General features: G+C 32.9%; 1 protein-coding gene and 1 non-coding gene across 2 annotated transcripts in view; one reads left to right on the top strand and one right to left on the bottom strand.

Moving 5' to 3' along the window:
• The window catches only part of LOC118185498 (uncharacterized), an 88,251-nt gene that overhangs the window by 40,868 nt on the left and 19,570 nt on the right, over window positions 1-27,813 (top strand). Inside the window, exons 3-5 of the mRNA XM_035355364.2 lie at window positions 15,779-16,010; window positions 19,410-19,591; window positions 23,220-23,609. Coding sequence (XP_035211255.1) covers window positions 15,779-16,010; window positions 19,410-19,591; window positions 23,220-23,609 — 804 coding nt within the window. The remainder of the gene's footprint in view (window positions 1-15,778; window positions 16,011-19,409; window positions 19,592-23,219; window positions 23,610-27,813) is intronic.
• TRNAN-GUU (transfer RNA asparagine (anticodon GUU)) lies at window positions 15,212-15,285 on the bottom strand. The gene has a single exon. It is a non-coding gene; the product is annotated as a tRNA-Asn (tRNA).

The raw sequence follows: 27,813 nt of genomic DNA, 5'->3' as shown, positions 1-27,813 counted from the left end.
AACGGATATTGAACCTTGTAAGAAGAACAAAGCTAAATTTTCAGAATGAAAAAAATACTTTTATTTGAATTTTAAAACAGAACCAAAAAAAAAAAATAAATGCTGCAGCTCTTAACTATCAAAATTTTAAACTCTTAAACTACTACAGTTAAAACTCTTACAACTATTAAAATACTAAACATTAAACTCTCTAAACAAAATATATAAAAATCTTCCGAATCCTCTTCTTGTTGCCACACCGTAAAATGCAAGTTATTGTCCTATTATTTATATTTCACGTTCTCTTTAAGTCACGATCTTTACAAGTCATGATCTTTACAAGTCACGATCTTTACAAGTCCCCCCACAAGAAGTACATTCGTCACCGTAGAGACAATGTTGCTCAGAGTTCATTGAGAGAGAAAGAGTTAACAGCTAACCTTGACAAAGCATCAGCATTCCCATGTGAACTTCTTTTGCGGTATGTCACAGTCATGTTATACCGTTGTAACGCGAAGGCCCAACGAGACAGTTTAGCACCATGAGGGGCGCTTTGGGTCAAGTAGGTGAGGGGACTGTGATCAGTCACATTCTGCACTTTGGCACCGAAAATCCATGTGTCAAATTTTTTCCATGTCGATGACACAAAATGCTTCTCGTTCGATGATTGACCATCGTTGTTGACAGGGTGTTAGTTTCTTGCTGAAAAATGCTATGAGCATTTCTTTTGAAAATGGTTTATCTTCATTATCATTCTCACCTATGGTAGGCAATCCTAGTAGCTGTTGTTCCTTATCATCTTTCTTCTCTTCTATCTTTCCAATGGCTTTGTCAAGTAGCTCATACCATTCATCAATTGTTTCTGCTTTATCAAGTTCTTAAAATATGGGATTTCTGTGCTTGGTGAAAGTCCTATAAACTAAAAAAAATCTCAGCAATTTTTTCTTCTGCTTTTTCTAATAATTCTTCATCAACATGATGTAGATCATCTACCTCGGGCTTTTCTATTAATTCAGCAATTCGTTCCGTTTCTTTCTCGTCTTCCAGTTCTTCGCTGTCATCCGAATAACTTTCTGTTCAATCTTCCATGTTTTCACCCTTGAACTTGAAAATTTTCTGTGGTTTTCAGTTTCATGGTGGATGACATTTTCCTTTTCAGTTTCAACTTTGTTGTATAATCCACACTTTCTTTTTCATCTCCCAGTTCAACAGTATGTATGCTGTCCTTATTGTACTTTTTGTTTCTATTATCATACAGAATTTCTTTTTCAGTAAATTGTAATAGTTCACTGTTATCTGCAAGTTTATTTTCAGTCTCAAGATTTGCAGCTTCTGTGTGATTTACATTTTCATTTTCAGTTACTAAGTCAGCTTTCACACTTTCCTTATGGATTATTAAGTCATTCTTTTTATCATCTACTTTTTCCTTCTCGTTTCCAATTTCAGCAATATATTCTTTCTCATCTATGTTCTCATCATCAAGATTTACTTGAGTTTTATTGTCATCTGCAATTATTTCTTTTTCAGCTGCAGTTTCATCATCATCTGTATTTTCTGTTTTGGTTACTGGCTTCACTTGAGTTTCACTTTCATTGACAGTTTCCTTTTCAACTGGGATTTCAGTCTCACCCATAAATTCGTTTTTACTTTCAGGTGGAATAATTTCTACATCTGTTATTTTGCTGTCAATTAACTTTTCCTCTTTGAGTTCATCTTCTGTTTCTACCCTCTTAGTTTCTTCAGTTATAATTTCTTCCTTCTGTGCTTCCTGTTCAACAATTTTATCTTCTATCATTTCTGTTTTCTCTATTTCTGTAAAGGGCAGTTCTTTACAACTTTCACAGAATTTTTTAACATCTTGCTTAATAGTAGGCCAAAAGAATGAGTACTTGATTCGTTGAATTGTCTTTTTCTCACCGAGGTGGCCGGCAAGAGGGATTTCATGTGCCATTCTTAGGACTTCCCTTCTTTTTTCTAAAGGTAACACAACTTGCTTAATGTTTTCACCACAGATATATTCGGAATGAAGTAATATGCCATCATCGAAAGTATATGAATTTTGATTTTTATTTGCCCATTCAAAGCATTTTTTCAGAGTTTCGTCTTGTTCTTGATGTGTCTTGAATTCTAGTCTTACTCTGTTCGTTGTTTTCAGAGACTCTATATGTTTTCTTGGGAAATCTGATTAACAACAGTCAAATTTGTAGTATTGTCTTCAACTGGTGAGGGTTTATCATCTGTCTCTTTGTACTCTAAGGGGGATGCATCCCAATGACGATCATAGTTCCACAGTTCGATATTTCCACAGAGTGTTTCATAAGCTGAAGAACTCAATAGCAAGTCGGTAACTAGCTTTTTTGAAACAGCACACGTAATGGACACTCTACCGTGAAAATCATCGTCAATTTTCATCTGGAAAATCTTTAGTGGAGTAATTTCGTTTTCACCAAAAGCAGAAGATATCACTATTTTACTTTCTCCTTCGCAAGGTATGTTGTCAACCAATTTCTCACGGACTTCTGAAATTGTGCTCCCGTGTCTACGATTCCATTTAGAATAATATCTCCACATTTAACTTTGACAAGTTTTAATTCATCTATGTTTCTAGATACGTCCACTGATTTTGAGACAGGAATAGAGATCTTGGCAGTTAGCACTTCTGGTTTTCCTTTTTCTGCAAGGTGTGCTTGTGTTTGTATTAAGTTGTTTTGTGCTGTTGCAGAAGCACTTCTTGGAATCCGATTTTTGGTACATAACTTAGATGTATGACCTTTTCCACGATTACAGCAAGTTAGTTTGAAACTAGGCTTTTGTGGTTCGTCACTCTTACGGGATGGGTACACTCTTGGCGTGTTTTCAGCGTACAGAGATTTATTTCTGAAAGCTCTTTCTGGAAGTGGAGAATGAGGTTGCCATTTTTTATTAGTTCTGTCTGCTGATGGATTACCACCAGTCTGTTTTGAGATATTACGAATACTGTCATATTCGTCAAGTTTATCAGCTAATTTGGTTGGAGAAACGAATTTCGCCCAGTCGTCAAGAAGATGGTCTCTTACTTCATAGGGTACTCTTTTCTTAATTTGGTCAGTAATAATCAAGTCTTTTAACGCGGCAAAATTTGTGATTTCAAGACCATTGATCCATTCTTCAAAATAACTTGTAATTTCATAGCAAAAATCTCTCCATGATTTTTCAGTGCTCTTTTGGTGCATCACAAATTTTTTTCTAAAGCTTTCAGGATTTAATTTAAATCTTTTCAATAAAATGGTCTTAATGTACTCATAATCTTCAAAATTTTCTTCAGATTCCCTACCAATTAATTGAATGATTTCAGATGGCATTAAAGTCAATAAACATGAAACCCAATCTTTAGGATCAATCTTTGTCCTTTTAGCTTGTCTTTCAAATAAGGATAAATAAATCACAATATCATCGTGTCTTAAATTGAATTTGGGAATAAGCTTAATTAAATCAAAATTATGATGTCCATTTTCATTTGTTGGTGGAGTTTGTGTTAATCGAACACGAGATTCAATTTCAAGTTTCCTCAATTCAAACTCCATTTGCTCTCTTTTCTGCTGTGCTTCTAATTCTTCTTTCCTTCGTTGTTCCTCAATCTCTTCTTTCCTTCGCTGTTTCTCAAGCTCTTCTTTCCTTCGCCTTTCCTCAAGCTCTTCTTTCCTTCTCTGTTCCACAATCTCCTCTTTCCTTCGCTGTTCGTCAATCTCTTCTTTCCTTCGCTGTTCCTCGACCTCTTCTTTCCTTCGCTGTTCCTCGATCTTTTCTTTCTCCTTTCTTCGCTGTTCCTCAATCTCTTCTCTCTCCTTTCTTCGCTGTTCCTCAATCTCTTCTTTCTCCTTTCTTCGCTGTTCCTCAATCTCTTCTTTCTCCTTTCTTCGTTGTTCCTCAATCTCTTCTTTCTCTTTTCTTCGCTGTTCCTCAATCTCTTCTTTCTCCTTTCTTCGCTGTTCCTCTTCTTTTCTTTTCCTCTCTTCAATAATCGTTAAAAACACTTCTTTAGTAAATGCTTCATCATATGTATCACTTTGAATTATTTCATTTTTTATCGCCACGATTTTCATACTTGGATCTACTTGAATTTCTAATTCAGCAGCTAAAGCCAGCAAATCCTCTTTTTTCCCACGTCCCATAAAAGCCATGTCTCGATTTTATTCAGCCAATAGACTCTTAGTTTTATAAAAAAAAAACAATTTTTTTTTCTTTTCTTTTTCTATTTAAATATAATTCACAATGAATTTAATTTTATTCGGCACGAAAATCAATCAGTGGAATCAATACTTAATGTGTTGTTCGCCTACTCTGGCGAGTCAAACGAAACTACATTTGAACACTGGCGTATTCATTACTTTGACAAGTAAATAAACTAAGATTCCATGATGGAAACAATAATTAACTTTTCATAATCTTAATTAATTATTTTACGTTTACAAGGTAAATTAAGCTCTCAAATGAGTTATTTTGGTTCGTAATTATATGCGGGGAAATCCTGATCCTGTCGACTGCGCCAGTAAAAATCCTTTACTTATTTTAAATATAACGGATATTGAACCTTGTAAGATGAACAAAGCTAAATTTTTAGAATGAACAAAATACTTTTATTTGAATTTTAAAACAGAACCAAACAAAATAAATGCTGCAGCTCTTAACTATCAAAATTTTAAACTCTTAAACTACTACAGTTAAAACTCTTACAACTATTAAAATACTAAACATTAAACTCTCTAAACAAAATATATAAAAATCTTCCGAATCCTCTTCTTGTTGCCACACCGTAAAATGCAAGTTATTGTCCTATTATTTACATTTCACGTTCTCTTTAAGTCACGATCTTTACAAGTCATGATCTTTACAAGTCACGATCTTTACAGCATGTGTAAGTGATGTTTTCTTTTTCTTAATAAAAAGAATTTTATAAATCTTCATTTCAAATTTTAACGGTCTTTCAATTTGTTAAAAATTATTTTAAGTAATGACATAATTTTTATGATTTTTTGATTTAAACTTTTAATTAGTAATATGTAATAGTTAGTTAAAAATTGTATCTTATTAAGCTAAATTGAGTGTTTGTATTTAGATATTAACTTGTCGGGATTTTGGACAGTCGGGATTTCGACCCTGTCAGAATTCTGGACACTCGGGATTCTGACCCTGTCGGGATTCTGGCTTGTCGGGATTTTGACCCTGTCGGGATTTCGACCGTGTCGGGATTTCGGCTCTGTCGGGGCTTTGGACAGTCGGGATTCCGATTGTCGGGATTTTGGCTTGTCGGGATTTCGGCTGTCGGGATTATGACCCAGACCCGGTAGTGTCATGTGCAAAATTCAGTGTACAATATCAATAAGAGCATGTCTCTCTTAGAAAGCCCTCCATGAAATCCTGCCATCGGTAATCCATTTTAAGGGGAGAAAGTTTTCAACGAAACTACTTCATATTCATATTACACATAAAATAATCCCAAAAGGTTCCATGCGGACAGTCCGTTTGCCATAATTTAAACCTAGATCAAGCTACGAATATTCTAAGCAGGTTTATTATCAATCAGCAATTGGGGCTTCTTTTTCCAGAAAAAAAAAAAAAAAAAAAAGGTGATCATATGATACAAGAATACAAAGTACTTCAAATGAAATTATGACATTACAGTACAACGCTAAAATGTTACTGTAAATTAATACGTTTTCACACATGGAATCATATTACAACACTAAATAATATAAAGTGGTAATGCTAAGAATTATTTCATCGTCATCAGATGTTACTATAAACAAACGCGTTCTGTGTTACATAGTTTACTAACAACTACGTAGATAATAACTACTTTCTACTTATTTTACTTTTCTTTCAATCACAGTACAAGAGTATGACTCAAATACTTTCAGTACAACAATATATCTAAGAAAACATTATTTTGCATTTTATAGCAATCAATCGCTTTATTGTGTTCATATTTATTTTAGGACTTCTTAAAGACTTTTGTTTTTCTTATACGTAAACTCACTTCGTAGCTCATTTTGCAAAATTAATTATTAAATATTTTTTGGAATACATTATTAAATTTTTATAAGCTAAACTTTTGTAAAACTAAAACTAAACCTTTTTAAAGTTTTATAAACTACACAAAAACATATCATAGCAAAAATAAACAAATATTTAAAATGGAATTCAGAGTGTTATTTGGTACAAGGCTAAATAATTAATTTTAAATATTATATTATTCCTTTTTTAAATATTCAGGCTCTTTTCGAACACTTTGTTATTTATAAATCCATGAATATTTTTTTAAATCCATATCAGATAAAACAGATACGGAATTTTGTTATACTGAAATACAGGTAAACTCATTACCTTCTTTTTAAAATATTTCACAACTGCTCGACACATTCGCTTTTACTGGTACCATAGATAATTATGCATTACTGCAAGGACTTAATTGCACATAATGAAAAAATATATGATGCCATAACTAAATGAAAACTGTTATGTTTATATCTTTCAATAAGACAGTTGTTCGGTTCACAGACAGTATTATTAAGATCACTTAAGAGAGCAAACTTTCAGCAAAATTTACCGTAAAAATAGCATTTGACAAAATATCTCAATCAAAATTTCCTGTTAAAGGGAACACGAAACACTGCTCCAGTGAAAGCGACTTTGGGAAATATTTGATTTGGGTTATTTGACTACAGCAAAACGTACGAAAGCTATTTGCGAAAGGGCAGGGATGCCTTCGGAAAGGACTTTCAAATAGAAAAAAACAGTTTATACCCACGTTACACTATGGAATACCAAGAAAACGCCCATGTAACCAGCCCTTTCTCTTGAAAATGAACTCAAGCTGAACTACCAGTGTTCAGCGACTTTATCGTTCGGCAGTTAGTGTGCAAGTCAGTCTGAGTTGTCAAGACACTTTTAGGAGGCTCTTTCCAGAATCCTTAGTGCCTTCAAAAATGTATCATCAATGTTATGGTTTTCATCTATCATGATATACCAGTGTAGCTATGAAGCGGATAAATTTCATCGTATCAGCAATTCTAGATATATTGAGCATGTTATAATTTTGTTTACAAACTTAATGAATTCGATTCGATTTTGTTCCAAAGTAACAATATTTGCAATTGGTTACATTAATTTATCTGCTAAGAATTTTTAAAATGCATGAACTTGTATATAACATTATTCTATAAAAAGCATAGAACATTTCCTGACTATAAGCAAGAAAACGAATATTCTCTCTTTCTTTGCACAAAAGGGAATATAAGGAGAAGCTTGTATTTTCAAAAATGTAATTAACCTGCGTTTCTAGAAGTATGGCTAATTGAGAATATGTTGAATGTTCAGGTTGTTTATTGCTTTACTAACTAAAATACTACGAATCTAATCGACTTAGAAATAAATAAACATTATAAGCTGGCATAGGGTATAAATGCTTGAAAGAAAATTTCCATCTGTATATTTTGTTCCAGCTATGAATGAAACAAAAGATAAAAATATGAGTAACACGTTTATCTCCGTTTAGAAATTCTCTCAGTCAGCATTTGTATTTCTATTTATGAATTTAACTTAAAGACAGAGCTATTAAAAATAAAATAAATTTTGAATAAGTCAAGAAAATATTCCTTTCTTTATCTAGATTAAATTTTGAATTTAATGAAAACAAATCTTGAAGATAGCTTTAAATCTTTTTTAGTTTCACACTGAAAGTGAACGGCCTTTACATATTACATTTTAATAAATAATAAATTACCCATTGTGCAGATTTAATTACATAAATAAAATATTATATTACTTCCGGTGATTTTATAGTCTATGTTAAGTACAAATTACACTGCAATGCAGCAACTTGCTACAAGTTGGCACTATATGTGAGATTTCTTCAATTAAAAAAAAAAAATCTGAAAGATATCAAGTTTTATATTAAGCCCAAAGCGCAGATTTTTTTCATTTACATATATGCACTTTTCGAGGGCATTTCAGCTAATGTCCTTTTAGACTAGAAATATTTAAAAACAGCATATCTTTAGAATTTCCGATAGTCAGTCTCGCGCGCTAGAGGTAAAATTGCTTTTATCCGTAAACTTCTCACTTTGAACTCGTTCAGATTGTTAATAAAAAATTCGTTAACGTTTTACAAAATATGAGATAGGCAATAAAACAAATTTGAAATTCAAACTTCGTGCTTCGAGGTGCCCGTGTTTTGGTTCAGGATTACGCTATTCAACATTTGAAGGCTCTAGGTACCGCCGTTTTTCATATTGCGAGAAACATACATACATTCATGCAGATCCTTCATTATGTAATTTCTTTAAATATACAGGGTGATAATATTTGGTGACAACAATTTAAAAAGTTTTAGTTCATTATAAACGCCGTTTATAGTGAACTGAAGCAAAATACCGTTTCGAGACAAATAGCCCTTTTGGGCTAACGCTCGACTGGGTATTAAAAAAAAGCGTAGAACTAGAAACTTGCAGCAACATGAATTGAAATGATCTCCCGCTCGGCCTCTTTCAGTTCTAAAATAATTCCCAGTTGTTCGATTCAACTCCTCTCTCACCTTTATACCGCTTAAACTCCTATCCCTTTTCGGATTTTAGACCCTTTTAAAGGCGCCGACAGATTTTTAACACCCAGTTTAAAAATCCACCCTTGCCCTCATCGAAAGCGATTGACACCGAACCTGATACGGAAACACCCCTGCGGCGAATGGAGGGTCGGTTGCCACCAAAAAAAAATAAAACTAAAAGAACAGCGGAACTCAATTATTGAATTTAGTCACCGTAGTCGAATCAGTGTATCGTTTCTGTGGCAGGACCCCGCGGGATTCGGAGGGATGGAGAAGCAGGAACAGAGAGAGACGGGGGGTTATATCCCATTGGGTGAAGGGCAATTCGATTACGATGCTCATATACCGGTGTTGAACTCTTTGAGACTGCTCTTACGACTCTTATGATTGGGGGAGCTACGCCAGACAGGACGGCAGGTGTTGGGAAATATATCAGTAAATAGCGGAGACAGCGGAACTGAAGTGGTACAGTCCTTAATATCGGGAATTAAATTTGTGGCGATCACCATATCTCAGAGCATGTATTATACAATAAAATACCTTATCAGGTATTATGCAATAAAATATAAATAGTAACTAATGACTAATCCAAAAGAAAATCTGAAAGCTTTCATATTGACCATAGGGGCGTCTTATCATTTGCACATACACTCACGTTTTTAGAGCATTTGGGCTAACGCCCTTTTAGCTAAAAATATATAAAAATAGCAGACCTTTAGAATTTCCGACAGACAGTCTCAAGTGCTGGAGGAAAAATATTTTATTCCGCAACAATGTGTTGCCTCTGCTTGTTTTGAAATTGTTAAGTTTTTTAATTCGTTAAAGTTTAGAAAATATGAAATATATAATAAAATAATTTCGAAATTCAAGATCCGGGCTTCCGGGAGACCATATTTGGGTGGAGTACTACGTTATACAAAATTTGATGACTCTAGGTGTCGTCGTTTTTTCACAATGTGAGAAACATACAGATTATTCATTATTTAATTTTTTAAATACAACACAGGGAAATAATATTTGTTGGCAACAATTTGAAAAATGATATAGCCGTTTATAGTGATTCGACGCAAAATGTTGTTTCGAGACTAATAGTCCTTTTGGGCTAACACCCGTTTGGACAAATAAATAAGTCCTTAAAAACCGCTATTAATAAACACAGTAAAAATAAGATAATCCGAAAGATTCCGGACCTTAGAAACTCTGAATTTTGAAGTATGCCGTACTATTTGGCTAAAATTTTACTATGCCTGAAATTAAAATTTTTTGCGTAATTTAATGCATTGAGGAATGAAAGACTTGCATATAATAATTCTGAAAACATATTTAATATGTCAAATGTATTACCAAATAAATTTATTTTGATATTAATAGTTAAATAATATTTAATAACGTTTCGTTTCCATGAATATTTCCAGCGCATCAAGCCTTTCTAAACTTCGAATGTCCACTTGTTTCATCGTCCAAAATATTTTTTCCTAAGTAAAAAAAAAAAAAAAAAAAAGCTCCGTTAGAATATGAAGCTTCACTATTTTCCAACTTTATACCTTAGAATATATATTTTTAGAAAATATCATAAATTCATTTAACATTTCCCCAAGATGGAGCCAAGTGATCTTCAATCTTCTTCCAAGTCACTCTCCATTTCTTTTAACACCTGTCAATTCAACAGCACTTTAAGATACAACGTAGTCATTTAACTGATGCACAAGAGATTAATTTTTATTCTTTTTAATATAATAAGTCATTTAATTTTGCGGAAACATTATTAATGGATATTTAGAAGAAAAACTTTCAAATTATAAAAATCAGTTGTTTCCAAATACTCAAGGCTGCTGTTCATTGTATTTTCAATATTTTCGTCATCTTCGACAGAAGTTTGATTTATGGCTTTTTGGCAACGATTTTTGTTACGCGATTTATTATATTGGGTTATTTTGCAAGTGTCCAAGAGTAGCAGCCATTAGAATTCAACTTTTGGTGAATTATTAAAGCACTCAGAGCGGCCAGGGTTTTCGGTAAGAAAGCACAAATTTCTCAAAATTACTATAAGAACAAATTATGTTTTTAATTATAATGTAAAAACTCTCCTGTTATTTCATACCTGGATTTGTGTACTTTTGATATATTGCCTTAATTTCTTTGACATATTTTAATATGCACGTATATATACGTTCTTGTAGATGTCACAAAAAATATTCTAGGCCGTATACATACGGCCTTGCCTCTTAGAGGGTTAATAATGTCATGTGACTCCATTTTATTCCCTTATCGTCATTTTTACCAAGTTTTGGAAAGATTTTAAATAAATAACGAAAGCAAACTCTATATAAACGAGAATTTTTAAATAAAGATTAGTTGAAAAAGGTAAAAAGAATAGAAACAACTGTCGAGCTTTTCCGAATAGCTAGTTACACCATTACACGAGGTTAACTAGTTACGCCACTACATGAAGAGTTTTGATTTAAGGGGGTCTGTATCATCCCGAATGCTGAATAAATAGATGCTGGACTAGCCGCAACTTGTGGTGCAATTCAAATACCTGTTTTTAATTGTTTAGAAGGCAACACTTTCACGATTTGTATTTTCCATGTATTTTATACTCTATGCAGTAAGAATGCAGCTCCGTATGTAGAGACATTTGTTTTTATCTCCGTATGTATAGACAGCTTTTATCTCTCCTGTTTCATATTTTTGAAGCAGAAGAGATAAAAACTGGGCAATGACCTCGCCGAGATTCGAACCACGGACCTCTCGAATACGCGTTGAATGTGCTAACCACCACACCACGAAGGCACGCTAAGGAGGCGGGAGAAATACCTCATATACTCTCTCTTTTAAAGGGCGACTGGGGTTTAGGGGACCCAGTCGCGAAATCCTGGTGGGGAAGAACCATCATTCACCACCTTTTTAGTTTTGGCGCCACTGTAGAGACATTAGGATATTTCGTAGCAAGAGGGATGAAAAATTAACAATGCCCTCACCGGGACTCAAACCACGAACCTCTCGAAATACGCGCCGAGTGTGCTGACCACTACACCACGAAGGCATGCTAAAAAGGCAGGAGAAATACCTTATAAGTATCCTTTCGATCAGAAATTCATTAGTTGGGAAAAACTGGAGAGTTGTGCTGTTCTGATGTATTTCTAATTTGTAAAATTTGCAGGAATTTTGTAAAGTATTTTTTCAAATGTATTGTCCTTATTTCCGTAAAATTTTCTCGTCTCTTTTGATATTTTAGAGCAGGTTTCTTCCGATCTTTTAGAAACACGTGATTCTAGGAATCAAGCATCAGTATGGTAAAGCTCCATACAATAAAAGCATGATTATGCTTTGGTTTTATTACGTACTGAAAAACATTTTATTCGAAATGAAATCTATGTAATAATATAGATTTAAATTCTTGTTATGGATATAAAACACAGCTGATAAAGATTTATGTGACTAAATATTACTGATGGAATTTTAATGAAATGCCTTAATGTGAATGAAATTTTGTTGTTAATTTCACGAGAGGAAAAAGTATTTTTTTTAAATTATATGGGTAAAATAAAAAGTAATGTTCAATTTTCTGATATAATATTTGAGTATATAATGTAATATGATATAATATATAATTTGAATGATAAATTAGATGTATTATATGAGAAATGGTATAAAATATTTTCATGAAAGTACCTTTGTTATGATTTTAAATTTGTGATATTTTTTTATTTTAAAGTATAAAATAATATTTTACTTATTTTTCATACTTTAAATTTTAGAATTATTAATGAAGTTTTATTCACAACCTTTATAAGGGATCTGTAAAGATAAATTTTTAATTAAATTTACATTTAGGGATATATTCTAGGAGGAGAAAAGCCACTAATTTTGTTAAAGAGTTTTTTAAAATGTCCCCTAACAACAAAAACGTTGAAAGCTGTAAAAAAGAAATGATCATCCCCAGCCTTCCCGACGTTTATTACATCAGTACTGCTGTGTAGACTTTGCAGATTTTCGCTATGGATCAAACGAAGAGCTTTCTAATTTTTTTGGTTAGTTGTTCAAAATGATTTCAGAATATTTTAAGATGCCAGATATACCACCTGACATCATTTGTCCCATAACTGTAGTGATGAGGTGTTGGAATTTTGGATAAACTCCATGGCTAAGACAACGTGGCCAGAAAGTTGAATGCCACACGCTTCTATAATACGAGTATGATGACTGCACATGTGCAATCAAGTAGCTCTTTCCTCTTAATTAACTGAGATTTCTTAGAAGATTTCTCCTCGCCTCCAGACTGCTGCTGAAATATAATGGGAAGGTGAATTTTTAATTTGGGAGATCTTCATCTCCCAGTGGAACATAAAATTAGAAAACTCAATCTCAATGATGGTGCTGAACAAATAGTAATTTGGGTGGAACCTTTCTAACTAGTAAATATACGCCTTTATAAATGAATTAACTATAGGTTTGTAATAGTTAGCAATGTAAGTTTAAAATTCCGTTATCTGCTATACGTAGCATTAATGTTTAATAATTTTCAGATTTTTAATGCTTAAGTTTCATTTTTTGCTTCTTCAATAAAAATTTATCAATTAATTCAGATATATGATTTATTAGAGGTAAAAAATATTACTTACTAAACATTATTCAAAAATTAACTGAACTTTTTTATATTCAGAAAATGGAAATCTGTGATGATGATATCATGCTATCATTTGTGGAGATTTTATATTTTATCACAAAATTTAATAGTACGATGTTTCAAAGCTGCAAAAATTTTACAATGCTCTCTTTTCACGATGTTTTAAAACCGAGATATTTTCTCCTTGTTTTTTTCTTCCATGATGTTTGACGTTTTCTCCTTAAGTTGTTTTCTCCTTGAAAGGTTTTCCCATGATGTTTACGGCGGACACCAGTTTGAACAGAACACTTTTAAGAAGCCAGTGGCAGAATAAAATGGTGTAAGACCCTCGGATTCTGTCTTTCGAGGTGTTGTTTATCATAATTTAGAGCACACTTTTGCCTCGTACGTTTTGCCTTTAAAATATTTGGCATTTTATATGCAATTATATTTATGTTTCTGATCGTGTTTAAATCATATTAGCAACCCTTATATCACATTTCATTTATAAGCTATCAAAAGGAAGCTAATTATTAATAATAAGTCGGTAATATTTCAGATACAATGTATCAAAAAAGAATTACAAACTATAAAGATAAAAGAAAGATAATACGTCTTTTAAATATTCAGTAAAACGTCACCAGTTTAGTTTTCATTTCGAATAAAAAGATTTAACACATAACTCATAAGACCGACACATTCTTGGTACATTTCTCATAACCTCCGGCACATTCTTGGTACCGTGTTGAATCCCCTGGTGGATCCCTCGTTATGATCTGTGGCAGATGCACCTAGACAGCACTCTCCCGCTTTCTTAGTGGCCATCTAAGATGCCTTGCCTACCAGAATGGCCTAAACACCCACCCGATTTGTCCGAAATGTAACAATGAGTGGGCTTCTCCGGCACATATTCTTAAATGTCTGGGTTTGTCCTACGACGACTTATAAAGTTTCCCATGCTAGTCTATAACTTTTTGAAGTTGAATAAACTCGGGGATCTCGTCTAGCAGAAGCTGGACTCGAAGATTAGGAACAACAACAGATTTAACAGATTACATTAGAAGAAGCCGACAAGTGAACCCAGTACTTTAAACCACGACAACATACTTCCATTCCCTTCGTGGTAGTTAAGACTGCATAATATTTTCTTTCTTTTCCTGAAGTGTGATATTGTTGCGTGCATATGGATTAATAATGAATTGAATGCATACAGAGTGGATGATAACTTGATAAACAAATTTATATTACATTTCAACTACTAAGAATGTTAAACACAATAACAAGCGCATCGAAAAAGCGAAGATGGCATGGAGATACCTCATTTAGTCCGTCAACTTTAAACTAAAAACATTATTTCTTTAAAAATAACACATAGATACAAGGTTTGGTGTCAACATCAGTTTATTTGTGTTACCATATATCTTCTTATGTTCACTATATTATTTCCTTAAAAATAATACATGACGATAACATTGTAGAGACATGAGGTATGCTTTTGGAAGCAGGCAAGATGAAAAATGAACAAATGCTTTCGCCGGGAATCGAATCACGGACCTCTGGAATACCGGCCCAGCATGCAAAACCATTACACCACGAAAGCACGCTAGAAAATAGAGAGAATAACCTTATATACTCCCTCTTTTAAAGGGCGACTGGGGTTTTTAGGGGACAAAATCGCCAAATCCTGGGTGTGGAGAATCCTCATCCAACACTCTTCTAGTTCGTGCGCCACTGTAGAGACATTATGTATCTTTAAAACACGCAAGATGAAAAATTACGAGCAGACGCCTTCGCCGGGAATCGAACCACGGACCTCTGGAATACCGGCCCAGCATGCAGAACCACTACACCACGAAGGCACGCTAGGAAAGTGGGAGAAATACCTTATATACTCCCCTTTTTAAAGGGCAACTGGGGTTTTTAGGGGACAAAATCGCCAAATCCTGGGTGTGGAGAATCCTCATCCAACACTCGTTTAGTTCGTGCGCCACTATAGAAACATTAGGTATCTTTGGAAACAGGCAAGATGAAAAATTAGCAAACGCCTTCGCCGGGAATCGAACCACGGACCTCTGGAATAACGGCCCAGCGTGCAGAACCACTACACCACAAAGGCACTACACACGAAGATAATTAGATAATAACCTTGTAACATTTCATGGCAACATCTAAAAAGTGTTTCAAACACTGAAGTGGCAGAGCGGAATAATGACAACTACCAAAGCTGGCAGTAAATTAACATGTAGCGTACAAGCGAGGACAGAAACATGCTCTGTCTCAAACTCCGAAAACCTCATTTAAAATACTGGCTACTTCATTCGCATTTTGGTGAAAAATACGGAAAGGAGAAGTTATAGTAAAGACCGAAATCATAAAAACTGGTTAATTTATATAATAACATTATAAATTAACCGTGAGCATCGTTCCTGATGCATTATAAAATCATTTTGCGAGGAAAGAATACAAAGACTGGATTTATGGTAGATATTCATTTCATAACTGAAGCCAATGCTTTGAAAAAATGTATACCTTATTATTTGCACGATGCTTACACATATTCATCAGAATAATACATTTAAATGAATATAACATACACTTATTAATTCTAGGAAGCAAAGTAGATGGCATCTCTTCTTCGCCCGATCCAGATCCTTCACGTGTCCTACCTAAAGACTTAAGCTTGCCTGTTCCTCCTTCCTTGACCGGAACTGATTTCCGATCCCTTGGATTGGGTCTTTGGCCTGGTGATATCCGTACTCATCCTCTTTTCTTCCCTTCCGCTTCATCAGCTTCGCTCTTACATCCACATCCACCAGTCACCACTTCTTCCATGCTTCACAGGTAAAATGAATTCCAAATTGCACTCATTGTTATAACTTTGTATCTGAGATTTTAAAGCTATTTTTGATTATTCAAGATTTTAGATTTGTTTTTATTTAAATGGAGAAATAGAAAATAAGACATTTCTTAAATTCCAGTAATTAAGTTTTCAGTTTTGTTTTAAAACAGATGAACTACTGTACTTTGCTAATTCGAAACGCATGTGCTCGAAACGTCAAGCACTAATAAACTAAGGAAATTAAGAGGTTATTTAAAAACCCAAATATACGTATCTCTGAGTCGAGCCAGCTGCCTCATCCCTTTTTTTTAGTAATTTATTACTTCGATTTTCTAAGAAAATATATATATGCCAAAGAACTCCACTTAGCGCAAGACCTTTGGAAACGGGCAACCCGAATGCATCATCCACGTATACGAACTCAAATTATATATTTTAGTGAAATTATATATTTAATTGATTGATGAAATTATATATTTTAGTACTTAATATTTAGAACTCACAGAAATAAATAAATAAATAAAAAGATATCTGAAACTGCAAAACAGTGATTTTTAGGAAAAGATGAAGCAGAGAAATTTAAAACTTTAAATAAAGTTTCCATAGAATCGATTATGTAATTTTTACGTTTTCTTTTAAAAAAATTCTATATATTTAAGTACTTTTTTTAAGTAAATTTTGCATTACATTTTATTAAGTATAATTGGCCATGAGTAAAAACTGGCTTCTTTAAACTCATGTTAACATAATCAAATGTTCCTCCTTTATTTTATATCATAAATTATATTTTATTGCGCAGCTGAACAATATATAATTTAATTGGCTTTCAATTAAAGAAAACTGAGTGTTTATAACATATTTAAAATAACTTTGCAAATTACGATAATTTAATTTTACTGTATTTCATTTCTGTAGTAAGCAAATATAAATTATTTTGATTTACCCTCGGAATGTTTAGGTATCAGTATGCAATGTTCGTTAGTTTTTGGCTTTTGATAACATGCTTGCGTAACAAGCGTTTTTAAATTTTGCATATGAAACACTGTTATAAAAAGCATTTTATTCTACGACTTGATATAAGTAAATATAATATCTAGATATAAAAATATAGTCTTAATACGTTCCGTGTTACTATGTTATTACCATTATTCTATATGTTTCATAAAAATCTGTTAAGGTTGCAAATAAAGTATGATTTCCGGTTTATGTCATATATAGTCAAATTCCTATACTCTGTTCACAGGCATGATTGTATATACTAATTTTAAACACCAAATATTATAAGTTTTGAATTGTACCATAATGGTTTTTCATAAAAATATGTTCAGAGCTTCAAATGTCCTTTCCAGTTTATACGTTTTAGGCAAGATCGTTTAAAATATCCGTAATGAGTGTATGTGAATAATTATAATAAATTTTAGCTTTTAAAGTTCCATGATGAAAATAAAATTTTCTGCAATACTGCTCTCAATTTTCCGACGAATTTTTAAAACATATCAATGTAATTAATAAATCGGTGCCCACAATTTTAGTTAACTTAATGCTTTAAAATATTACTAATGTAAATACTTCTAGATATAAAATTTTTGATTTAAATATAATCTTACTGCTGTTTCTAACATAAGTAGGTATGCACAAATACTTGATCATATGTTTCGTGATTATATGTTAGCATAAATAATAATCATCGATACCATTTCAACAATTTTTTTTTGTTTCCTATCATGGAAATTTATTACTTGACAGATTCAGATAAGTTTATATTTTTCTGTTGCATTTCTATATAGAATTCAAGGAAGTCCTCCACACGCTGTTATTCAGATTTCACATCTCCGGCGCAGAGAATTCCGAGTATTCTGAAGGATTCCCTTTACGTTTCGGACATTTCTAGTAGATATTGTTATGCGTGCAACCAGTACCTAGATGCTGTCATACAGAAGTGTTTTTATATGTCCCCAGAAGAAGTAATTACGGCATAATAGTTCAAACGACTGAGCAGGCTAATACACTGGAACATCATACTCGATTCACTGCTAGCCAGATGTAACGGCTCAGTGGTCCCGTTTCATTTAGAATTTAGAACCTGCATAACGACTAATAAACGCATAAAGTAAAATTAACCTAAATCATATTTAACTTAATTTTCGAAGAATAGTTTATGCATGATATCGTCACTTTTGTGTCCTTCTGGCTTGATGTTTTGCTCTTACTCTTTCTTTCTACAAATATATTACAAAAATGTTAACATACCAGTAAAACTAACTGCCCAAGAATGGGGGCCTGTCTTAAGCTGACGTAGCTTTGTGAGTCTACTTAAAGCATTGGTTTGTCAACAAACAAAATGAGACAAACCAGCCACTGTTGGAATTATTTCTTTATGAATCCACTTTCATTAGCTTCGTCAGTTGTTTCGGAACATGAGACAAAAGAAAATATGTCAGGACTACTTTAGTATCCTGACCTATTGCAGAGTCTTAGCCACTACCTGAGTTTATAGGATCTTACTCACTTTGCCACATAAACTCTACTAGATCCTACTAAAGAACCTAGCGATTTCTCGCACAGGCGTGAAATAATACCAGCACAGAAGAAGAATGAAAATGACCCTTTATTATTCTCAACTAAAATTAACAGAAAGGCATGTACTTCGTGCTTTACAATAACGCCGACAACTTGCGGTGGAATTAAGAATTTTAACACAATAAATTCAAACCTAAAAGATTAGTGTGCGCTACCTTCTAAACCGTTTACCAGTATATGAACATAGAAAATTTAACAAGCATCAATTGTATGACTTCATAATTGGATTTAGAGCATGGTTCAAACTTTGTGTCATTGCTCTATTAGTTTAAAACTTTCGTGATCAGAGTTTTATATACATAACTTTCAAAATATTAATATTATTTCTGAACTTTTCTTTTTCATCCTCAATAAATGTCTTATAATTGTTAGGAAGGAATTAAAAACAATGCACAGGGTATTTTAAAACCATTCATTACAATACGGCAGATGAAGTGAAACGATGTTACATAGCTCTTATTATTTCTCTTTTCGTTCCTTAACCTTTTCATTGCTCTAAACAATGCGCGAAATTAGCTACATTATTTAAGAGGTAAAATGCAAAGTCTAAAATGCCTTCTAAGTATTCATCTCCATTAAAATTACGTGAAATTTATTCTATTTTCTCACATTAAATTCAACGTCTTCTTAATGGTATCTTTTGCTTCCGTCTGAAGCGGTGAAGGCGAAAGATCGTGCCCAAATCAAATTAAACCGTTTCTGTCTCTGGAGGAGAGAAATGTTCAACTTTATAAATGCATGGGATGAGGCTCATTGTATTAAGTAGATGATTTGCATTTGTGTTTCTGAGACTCATAACTGAAAGGCTTTCAACATTCCAGATCCTCTTCTTCCCCAAGCGGTAATGGAATTCTTCCCGCCCACTATACGACGGCAGCGGAAATCTTCAGGCCGTTCCCGTCACTCGCTCACTGCGTATCTTTCCCCCTCTTGGGTATCGGCTCCGCCTATTCTGATGTGAAACAACTGCATCCGCACCATCATCTTCATAACCATTTCAAAGGTAAAAGATAATACTTTGTAATTTCTGTGACTTATAATAAACATACAACTGCTTTTGAATGGAAAGATGCATGTAAAAAGAGTTAGGAAATTGCCGTATTTTGTATCGAAATTTGTAAATTGTATCTGGAATATGTACTATATTTTCCAGGCTTATAAGGGGATATTTTAAGGTTAAAAAAATACGTCTAATAAAATTATAAACTGAATATAAAAATTAATAATGATCTCTACGTACTTTTGGTAGAGAAGTTAATTATTATATTTTTAATATATATTAATTATTATATATATTAATAATTAATATATTTTTAATGAAGGACTCTTTTCTCCCAAAAAAATTGTAAAATTAATATAAATGAATTCTGAAGAGAATTCTTCGGGGCTTCTGTGCGTACGTACCTACTTACGTACGTATGTATCTCGCATAACTAAAAAAATACGTATGTATCTCGCATATGTAACTCTGAATAGCCTCAAAACGTTGAAATTTTGTATATAGGACTGCTATAACATGTAGATGTGCACATCGTATTTTGGTTGCAATCGTCGGCCCTAAAAGTATATAAATATATGTATATATATATATATATATATATATATACATATATATATCCACTCTGTTACTGGGCTCAGTGATCTCAGTTTTATTATTCTTATATGTTTGTAAATTGTGCATTTTTCGCTTTAAAAATGATTGAATTATGTTGTTCTTATCTTCCAATTAAGGTTTTTATGCCCTTAGCAAATTTGTATGAAATAATTTTAGAATTATCAACAATTTAAAAGTTGTTTAAGCACTGCTAAGCCTAATAATTTTTTCCATGGCGGCCATTGCTTGTTTACATTTGAAACAGCAGAATAGCAGATCTGTTGCCAATCTAGAGAAAGTAAGCTTTGCAATAACAAAGATAACGCCTTCGTTTATTATTGCGAATTAAATCATGTTTAATCCATTCTGAAATTTATTCGAGGATATAAGTAATTAACATTTACTTCATAATTTTCAATACAGACATCTTGAGTTTTAATGTATTTTTACCTTGTCGCGAAGTGAGAACTGAATTAATTGAATGAGAAATAGTGAATCGTCTGTGAAAAACTATTTCTTTTTGTTGTTGTTGTTCTTTGCTTAATTTCTTTTATACACCGTTTTAGATTTGGTATAGTATTTGAATAGAACATGTGGCAACGATTAGAGAATTCTTAAGATGATATAAATTTTGTGAATTCTGAGTTCAAAAATGAACGAAATATAATGCTGTTAAGTGAACCTAGGGCCAGAGTGTTGCTATAGTAAACAAATATAGTCAATTTTAAAGAGTGCATTTATTCTATCGTGGTTTATGCGCTATCGACGAAGTAGATTTAATTCAATCCAATAAGTTTAAATGAAATGCAAGAAAAATCCTTTCATTGCGTTTCCGTAAATCGAAGTCTTAAAACAGTTAGTGCTCTCAGCTGTTCTGCGGTCAAGGGCTAATCTCATCAGAAAAAGAAATAACTAACGAGCGTTGATTCATACGCCTGTATGAAAGCATCTCCTTTCTGCACTGAAAAATGTGCAAGGAAAGTGACTTTACAGTAAAAGCATGTGGCAACTAATGGTAGATTCCCAAATCCTGTAAATCGTAAAATAATAAATACATAAAAATAGAGAAAGAGAGATTTAAAAAAATCGAAAATTTGAAAGTTTATGCTTTTTGCATTATTGAAAGTTTGATGTCTTTATTTTACAAAACATTAAGCATTTTACCTCAAATTTAAGTGAAGATCTGTTTGATTAATGTTCAATAGATACTCGATTAATAAAAAAGGTATTTTCATTAGAATTTCATTTGACTGGATCATCAGTTATAACGCTCCTGTTTACCTGAAAGCAATTTCTAAATTCTTAAAATAATTCTTCCCGTCTAACCATCTACACATGCTTCGAGTAGTAGCAATTTCGGAAGAAAAGTAAAAAAAATCGATATTACTCAAATACGGTTTGTCAAATTTGATTGAAAATTGAATTTAAGATGTACACTGCGCAAAAAGGAAAAACGTTGGATATTTCTGTATCTCCCGTTCTAGTGGGGCGCTTGACTAAAAATTCACATTGCGTTTTCCATGTCTTGAAGGAGCGGCTTAGGATATATATTAGATTGATATATAGCTTTGTTCTAAAATAGGTATTTTGACACAAAATTGGACTTTTTCTGAAATAACATACAATTGTTATCCATATTTCATTTCTACGAATACTCAAATTAGGCGTAGATATTAAATTTTCTAATTTTTGGTGAAACCTTTATCGAGGAATTTAAAAATTTATCTTGGCGAATTTTTTTCAGTTTGCGCCCTTGTCAGACTTCTTAATTTATAGCAACCTTTTTTCCTTTCCTTTTCCTTCATTGTCCATGAGCGGAAAAAAGTCATCGTTCATGCTTTCAAATAATTTTAACAAAGTTCTAAACTACATTTTCGTTATTATTGCTTATGATAAATATGCTAAATTTCAAAACGAACCAAAATGTAAATTCACGTATATCTTAGGAAATTTTGAAAAAAAAACTCTAATGTTTTGCAGGTATGCTTAGAAATACATCTACTTTAAGATTATGGCAAAACTTTTATAGGTTATAATTCCAAATGTTTTTCGAAAATTTTATAAAAATTATTTAAAAATACAAATTTAAAAACTAAATCATAAAAAATAGGCTAATTTTGTTTGGAATGAACCTAAATTTCGAAATATGAAAGGAAGAAACAAATAAGTTTAACAAAAAAAAGAGATACTATTAATAAATATATATCAAATTGAATTAACATTGAGGAGCTAAAATTTTGAAAGCTAATTTTTTAAAAATTACCCGTACGATTTTTACAAAGCTTGGCAGTTTGGCATAATTTGAGTCGTAGAATCGGAATATGGAAAACAATTGGCATGTCGTTTCAGAAAAAGTCCGATTTTTATGTCAAAGTACCTATATTAGAATAATGCTATATATAAATCTAATACATATCCTAAGTCGCGCTTTCGAGACATGAAAAATGCAAGTTGAATTTTGTCAATCGGCCCAGTAGAACGGGAGATATAGAACTGTCCCCCCCCTTTTTTTGCGCAGTGCACATGCATACAGACTCTTCATTACCTAATATCAGAGATTGCTAAGAGCAACCTTTTGCTAAAAATCATAGATTATTTACCAACATCAGTAATAATTTAAAATAAAATGTATTTTGATTAATTAGATTATTAACCTTCCTGTAAATGCTGGTATATATTTTATACTGCGAACATAGGATCTGATTAAGAAAATTTTACTAATGAATGTTTTTACTGATGGCCTTCATTCTTTTATTCAATTAAGATCTGAAAACAATTTTTGCTATGATTCTAGCTTTTGCGTGGTAAAAGCCATATTATTTCAATTATATTTACTATATATTTGTAGAACGAGAGACTTAATGCATGTCAATCTTTGAAAATCATGACATTATTATATATCAGAATATACTGATTTTTCTACGTTTTATTGCAGAAACTCTGTTGTGCTTTCCTTTCAGTATTTTCATTTAATTATATGCTTCACTGATAGTATACGCGAAAGAAACTTTTAGAACACTTTTTTGATACTTCACAGATGGGAGCCTTCTCTTGAGTCCGGGATCGAAAGCAACTTCTGTTCATCATCCCAGCGATGTGTACTCCTGTGTCAAATGTGACAAGATGTTCAGCACCCCCCATGGATTAGAAGTTCATTCCCGGAGGTCGCACAGTGGAAAGAGGCCTTTCGCCTGCGAACTCTGTAACAAAACTTTCGGCCACGAGGTAAGCTTGAGTCAGCACCGGGCCATCCATACAGCGGAGAGAACCTTCGAGTGCAAACAATGTGGAAAGACATTCAAAAGGTCATCTACGTTGTCTACTCATCTACTTATTCATTCCGATACTAGGCCTTACCCTTGCCAATATTGCGGAAAGAGGTTTCATCAAAAATCAGACATGAAGAAACATACCTATATACATACAGGTAAGCGTGAAGTTTTTTATAATTTTTCTTCTGAGAGAACTAAGGCATTAAGATTCAGAGTCCAGGTCTTTGCAACAATTAATTAAATATGTCAGTAACATTAACCATTCCTTGCAAATGGAGAATAATAAAAGTGCTTAAACTGTCATTGTATGACCAAGTTTTATAAAAATAGCAATATATGTTTGAATATAAATATATAAATGGTTTTGCTGAATATTATCCTTCAGACCCTGTATGCGGTTTCGTTAGTTACAAGTTACAAGGAACCCAGCAAAACAAGTAGAACAACAAAGAGTTTCTACAAGAAAATTAGAAAGAACACAATAACTTCTAAAATCAAATATTGAGAAATATTTGTACTGAAATAGGAAAGGATATGTGCGTGCAGGTATGGAGATTTTTCTTTGCATCCTTTCGGTAAATCTGTGTATATTTTACCGAATGTCAGCCACCGTTTATCTTGTAACTGAGCTGACAAAATATACACATCTTCAGAGGGAAAGCTTTGTTCTAGTTCATTTAGGCACTGAATACTTGTAAATTTCATGGAATGAATTTTAACACCTTTCGAAAATGTTCGAAAACTGTTGTGGAATCTGAGCTTCAGTATCTGCTATCTTTTTAGATTTTCTTGAGTTTCGTTCGAAAGGGCATCAAAAGCCCTTTAAATATACGTGCTCAAATGTACGTGGAAGTTTACGTTCAGATAAACTGCCCTTATTTTTAGAATTATTGTGTCAATCATAGGCAGATTTCATACTTGAAAATAATAAGCTTCTATGATTTGAACGAAATTCATATTAAGCATAATAATGGATTCCGTTTGGCTAATTCTGAAACAGAAAACTTCCCTATTACAGAGATGATCATTCTATATTCGACAGAAAATGATCACCTAGGACCCTCACAGAATGCTGGGACAAAATTTCATATATGCAACCAATACAAGTTACATCATGTTACTCTCACTATATTGTTCTATAAATTACTGAAATTCTTTATCCCTTTTATGAAATTCCTCCATTTTTTCATGATTCAGACCTATATAATCTAGGCGCTACTAAAATTATTAATTATACAAATTCTGTTTCTGAATTATAGCACTCCTATATTTTTGGATTAATTATACTAAACTGCTGTACTTATGCATAATTTATTTTAATTTTAATAACATTTCAGTTTACAGTTTAAGTTATAATCTAAAGGTAATTCGACTGATCTGTGAGCTATTAAATGACAATTAAAGTGGTAGTGAGTTCATAATACATTTTAAAAGATCCCAACATACAGATAGATAACAGCTCAAGCTTCAGAATACTGTATTAAAATATATATTTTTTAAAATGTAAATTTTGATAGCGCAAAGATTACAGTATAAGTCATTTTCTCCCTCCTTTTCGCATGCCGTCGTGGTGTAACGGTAGCACTCGGCGTGTATTGGAGAGATCCAGCTTCGAGTCCCAGCGAGGGCATTGCACATTTTCAAGTCTCCAGCATCAAAATAACCAAATTTCTCTACATTACTATCCTGGAAAGTGCAAGAAATTACTATAACTGAAAACAAATAATTAAGTAAATAAATAGCAATAAAAAATAACCAGTTTGAATTAAAAGAATTCTTTTTTCAAATTAAAGGATTTTTTATTATACATTTATAACAAACTTCAGATTAATTATGCATAATTTAAAGTTTCAAACAGACTCATCAGGAATAATTATTTCAAACGTTAAACAAGAGCTATTAATGTGTTCTGAAAACGTGTTTCGTCCTTCGTGACCATTTGAGAGAAAAAAAGAATTGAAATTATGTACACAATAAAATTTTTTACAAAAGTATTTTACACCCCTTCATAAAGAGTCACGAATGTACCCTTAAACTATGAATAATTATTTTGCAGTTTGTCAAATGTTTCATAAAACAATTCCTTTAATTAAAAAATTATGAAAAGTTCTTTTAATCAAAATTGCTTAATTTTACTGCTATTTGTTTCCTTTACTAACAATTTTTGTACTTATGATAGTTCTTTGCATTTTCCCAGATATCCCAGATCTTTTTAATGCGGAAAACCTTCATTTGCAAAGTTAAATTTTCAATCTCAGCTACTTAAGCGCTGGTTTTCTAACTTAAAGTTCTTATTTTTAATTACTTTGTAAAAATATATATATTGTGCTCTATAATGATGTTTATCCTTGCAACTTTAAAATATGCTGTATCTTTTTATTTATACTTATCTTTATATTATATATATTTTATATGTTACTTATCTTTATTATATCTTACTTATCTTTATATATATTATTATTTATCTTTATATTATATCTTTTTATTTTATCTGTAATAAACTAAAAATTTTCTTTTGAGAGCAATTTTATTTAATATTCTTAGAATCAGAGATCGGTTAGGTTAGGTTATTTGAATAAGTCAAAGTACACTAGGGCCATCTGTCTAAGGAAAGATAAACATTTGTGGACGTTCTAAGAGAATCACTCTCGTATTTAAGTTCCGTATGGAGAAAACCAACGCACCATCCATGCACCTATCCCGTTCTCCTGGGTTCGAGCCCGCATTGAACTCTGAGTATTCAGCAACATTAAACTCTCGACCACTGATCTAGTGAATTAGAGATCGGAAATGCAGATGTGATCAAAGAAACTAATCAGGTTCATCCACGTTAGCTTCAAAAACCCTAAAAATCTAAACATTTTCATTTTTTTTTTTTCGTAACATAAATTAAGCCCAAACTCGTAACAAAATTAGAGACAATGATTTCTGTGTCTAAAAGAAGTCTTAAGAAGGTTCTACATACCTTTCAGAACTTGAATATTCTTAGAACTTGAACATAAAATGCACTTCTCGTGCTTGGCAAGCTCAACCACTACTTGGGGTCAGATAATTTGACGTAACAGTCAGATTCAAATTGAAACCAAGTCTATTACTCAAAGACTACATAATTTGATTTAACGCGAATTTGGCTCTAGAGAATAACAATTTAAATGTCGGCATCTATAACGCAAAGCCAATGAATTACAATCTTAACAGAGGTAGCGAAACCTAGTAATGTGACTCTGACAGGCAGAAATAAGTTTTCTCTTATTATCCGAAAACATCAGCTTAAATAGTCTCAATTTGCATTCTCGTAGAGAAAGGGAAAGGAGAATTGACAGTAGGTTTAACTCATAAAATAACTGGATTTTCAAAATAATAGTAAAACTATAATTTAACACTACTTTAAAGTATATTAACAGCATTACAAGTAGTTTTCTAAGAACAGTGCTTTCTTCCTTTAAAATATGTAATAATTCTTTTTTATCATACTGCAATTTTCCAAGCTTTTGCCACATATGATTTGACTCGGAAAATGTTACATTAGATCGTTTCAACTGCAGATACATACATATTTGTTATCTTAATGAATTCATATAAAATTCAGAAATTTACCTCCTTCCATGTAGAAGGTTTTAATATAAGAACAAAAATTAATTAGCCAGAGCAAAATTAAATTGCGTCGAATGATCTCTCATATTAGCTGCCGATGTTGAGATTGTATTAAAAGGTTACGACTCCTGTAGTTTCCTTCTGTTGCCACGATGAATGGAGTAAACTTCGACAATTGTTTCCTCTGAGGAATTAACAGCCGATTCGTCGACACTGTTTTCCGAAATAAGTTCTCGGATTGGCATCGAGCGAAATCCGGGATAACTGGTGCGAACCTATTGCATATTCATTACCGAAGAGTCTCCTTTGTTATCTTCTGGACATTTATAATCTTAATAGCAAGCGCGGACTCCCCAGATGCCGCCGGAGACACACACCCGCCCTGATTAAACCCTGCAAGATCTTGGGCAGACATCATTTTCCATACAATCCCTGTACATCAGATTGCGAGGCGCCTAATTCAATTATTTGAAGTGCAGCTACGCGCCGGGTCCCAGAGGTCATATTAGCCAAGCGACTCTAGACGGATCCCAAAATCAAACGCTCCTCCCCGCCACCTCACCTCAGCTCCACCCCCACCACCGCCCCACCGTGGACGCGCGCACGCTCATGCTAAAATTTAATACACGGCCGTTTTAGCGTGGCCGACAAAATTGTATTACATGTCTACAAATCCCTGGAGCCTTGCCGTGAGAAGAGGTACACAGGCAAAAGAATGGTATTTTTTCCTCTCTCCCTATCTCTCTCTTCCTTCTGCGTGCTTCC

The sequence above is a fragment of the Stegodyphus dumicola genome, chromosome 7 (genome assembly GCF_044657685.1).
Source record: "Stegodyphus dumicola isolate Sdum_Otavi_A_Nest chromosome 7, ASM4465768v1".
NCBI classification, from domain to species: Eukaryota; Metazoa; Arthropoda; class Arachnida; order Araneae; family Eresidae; genus Stegodyphus; species Stegodyphus dumicola.
Note: the sequence above shows the minus strand (reverse complement) of the source record. Positions and strands in the feature narration are given on the sequence as shown.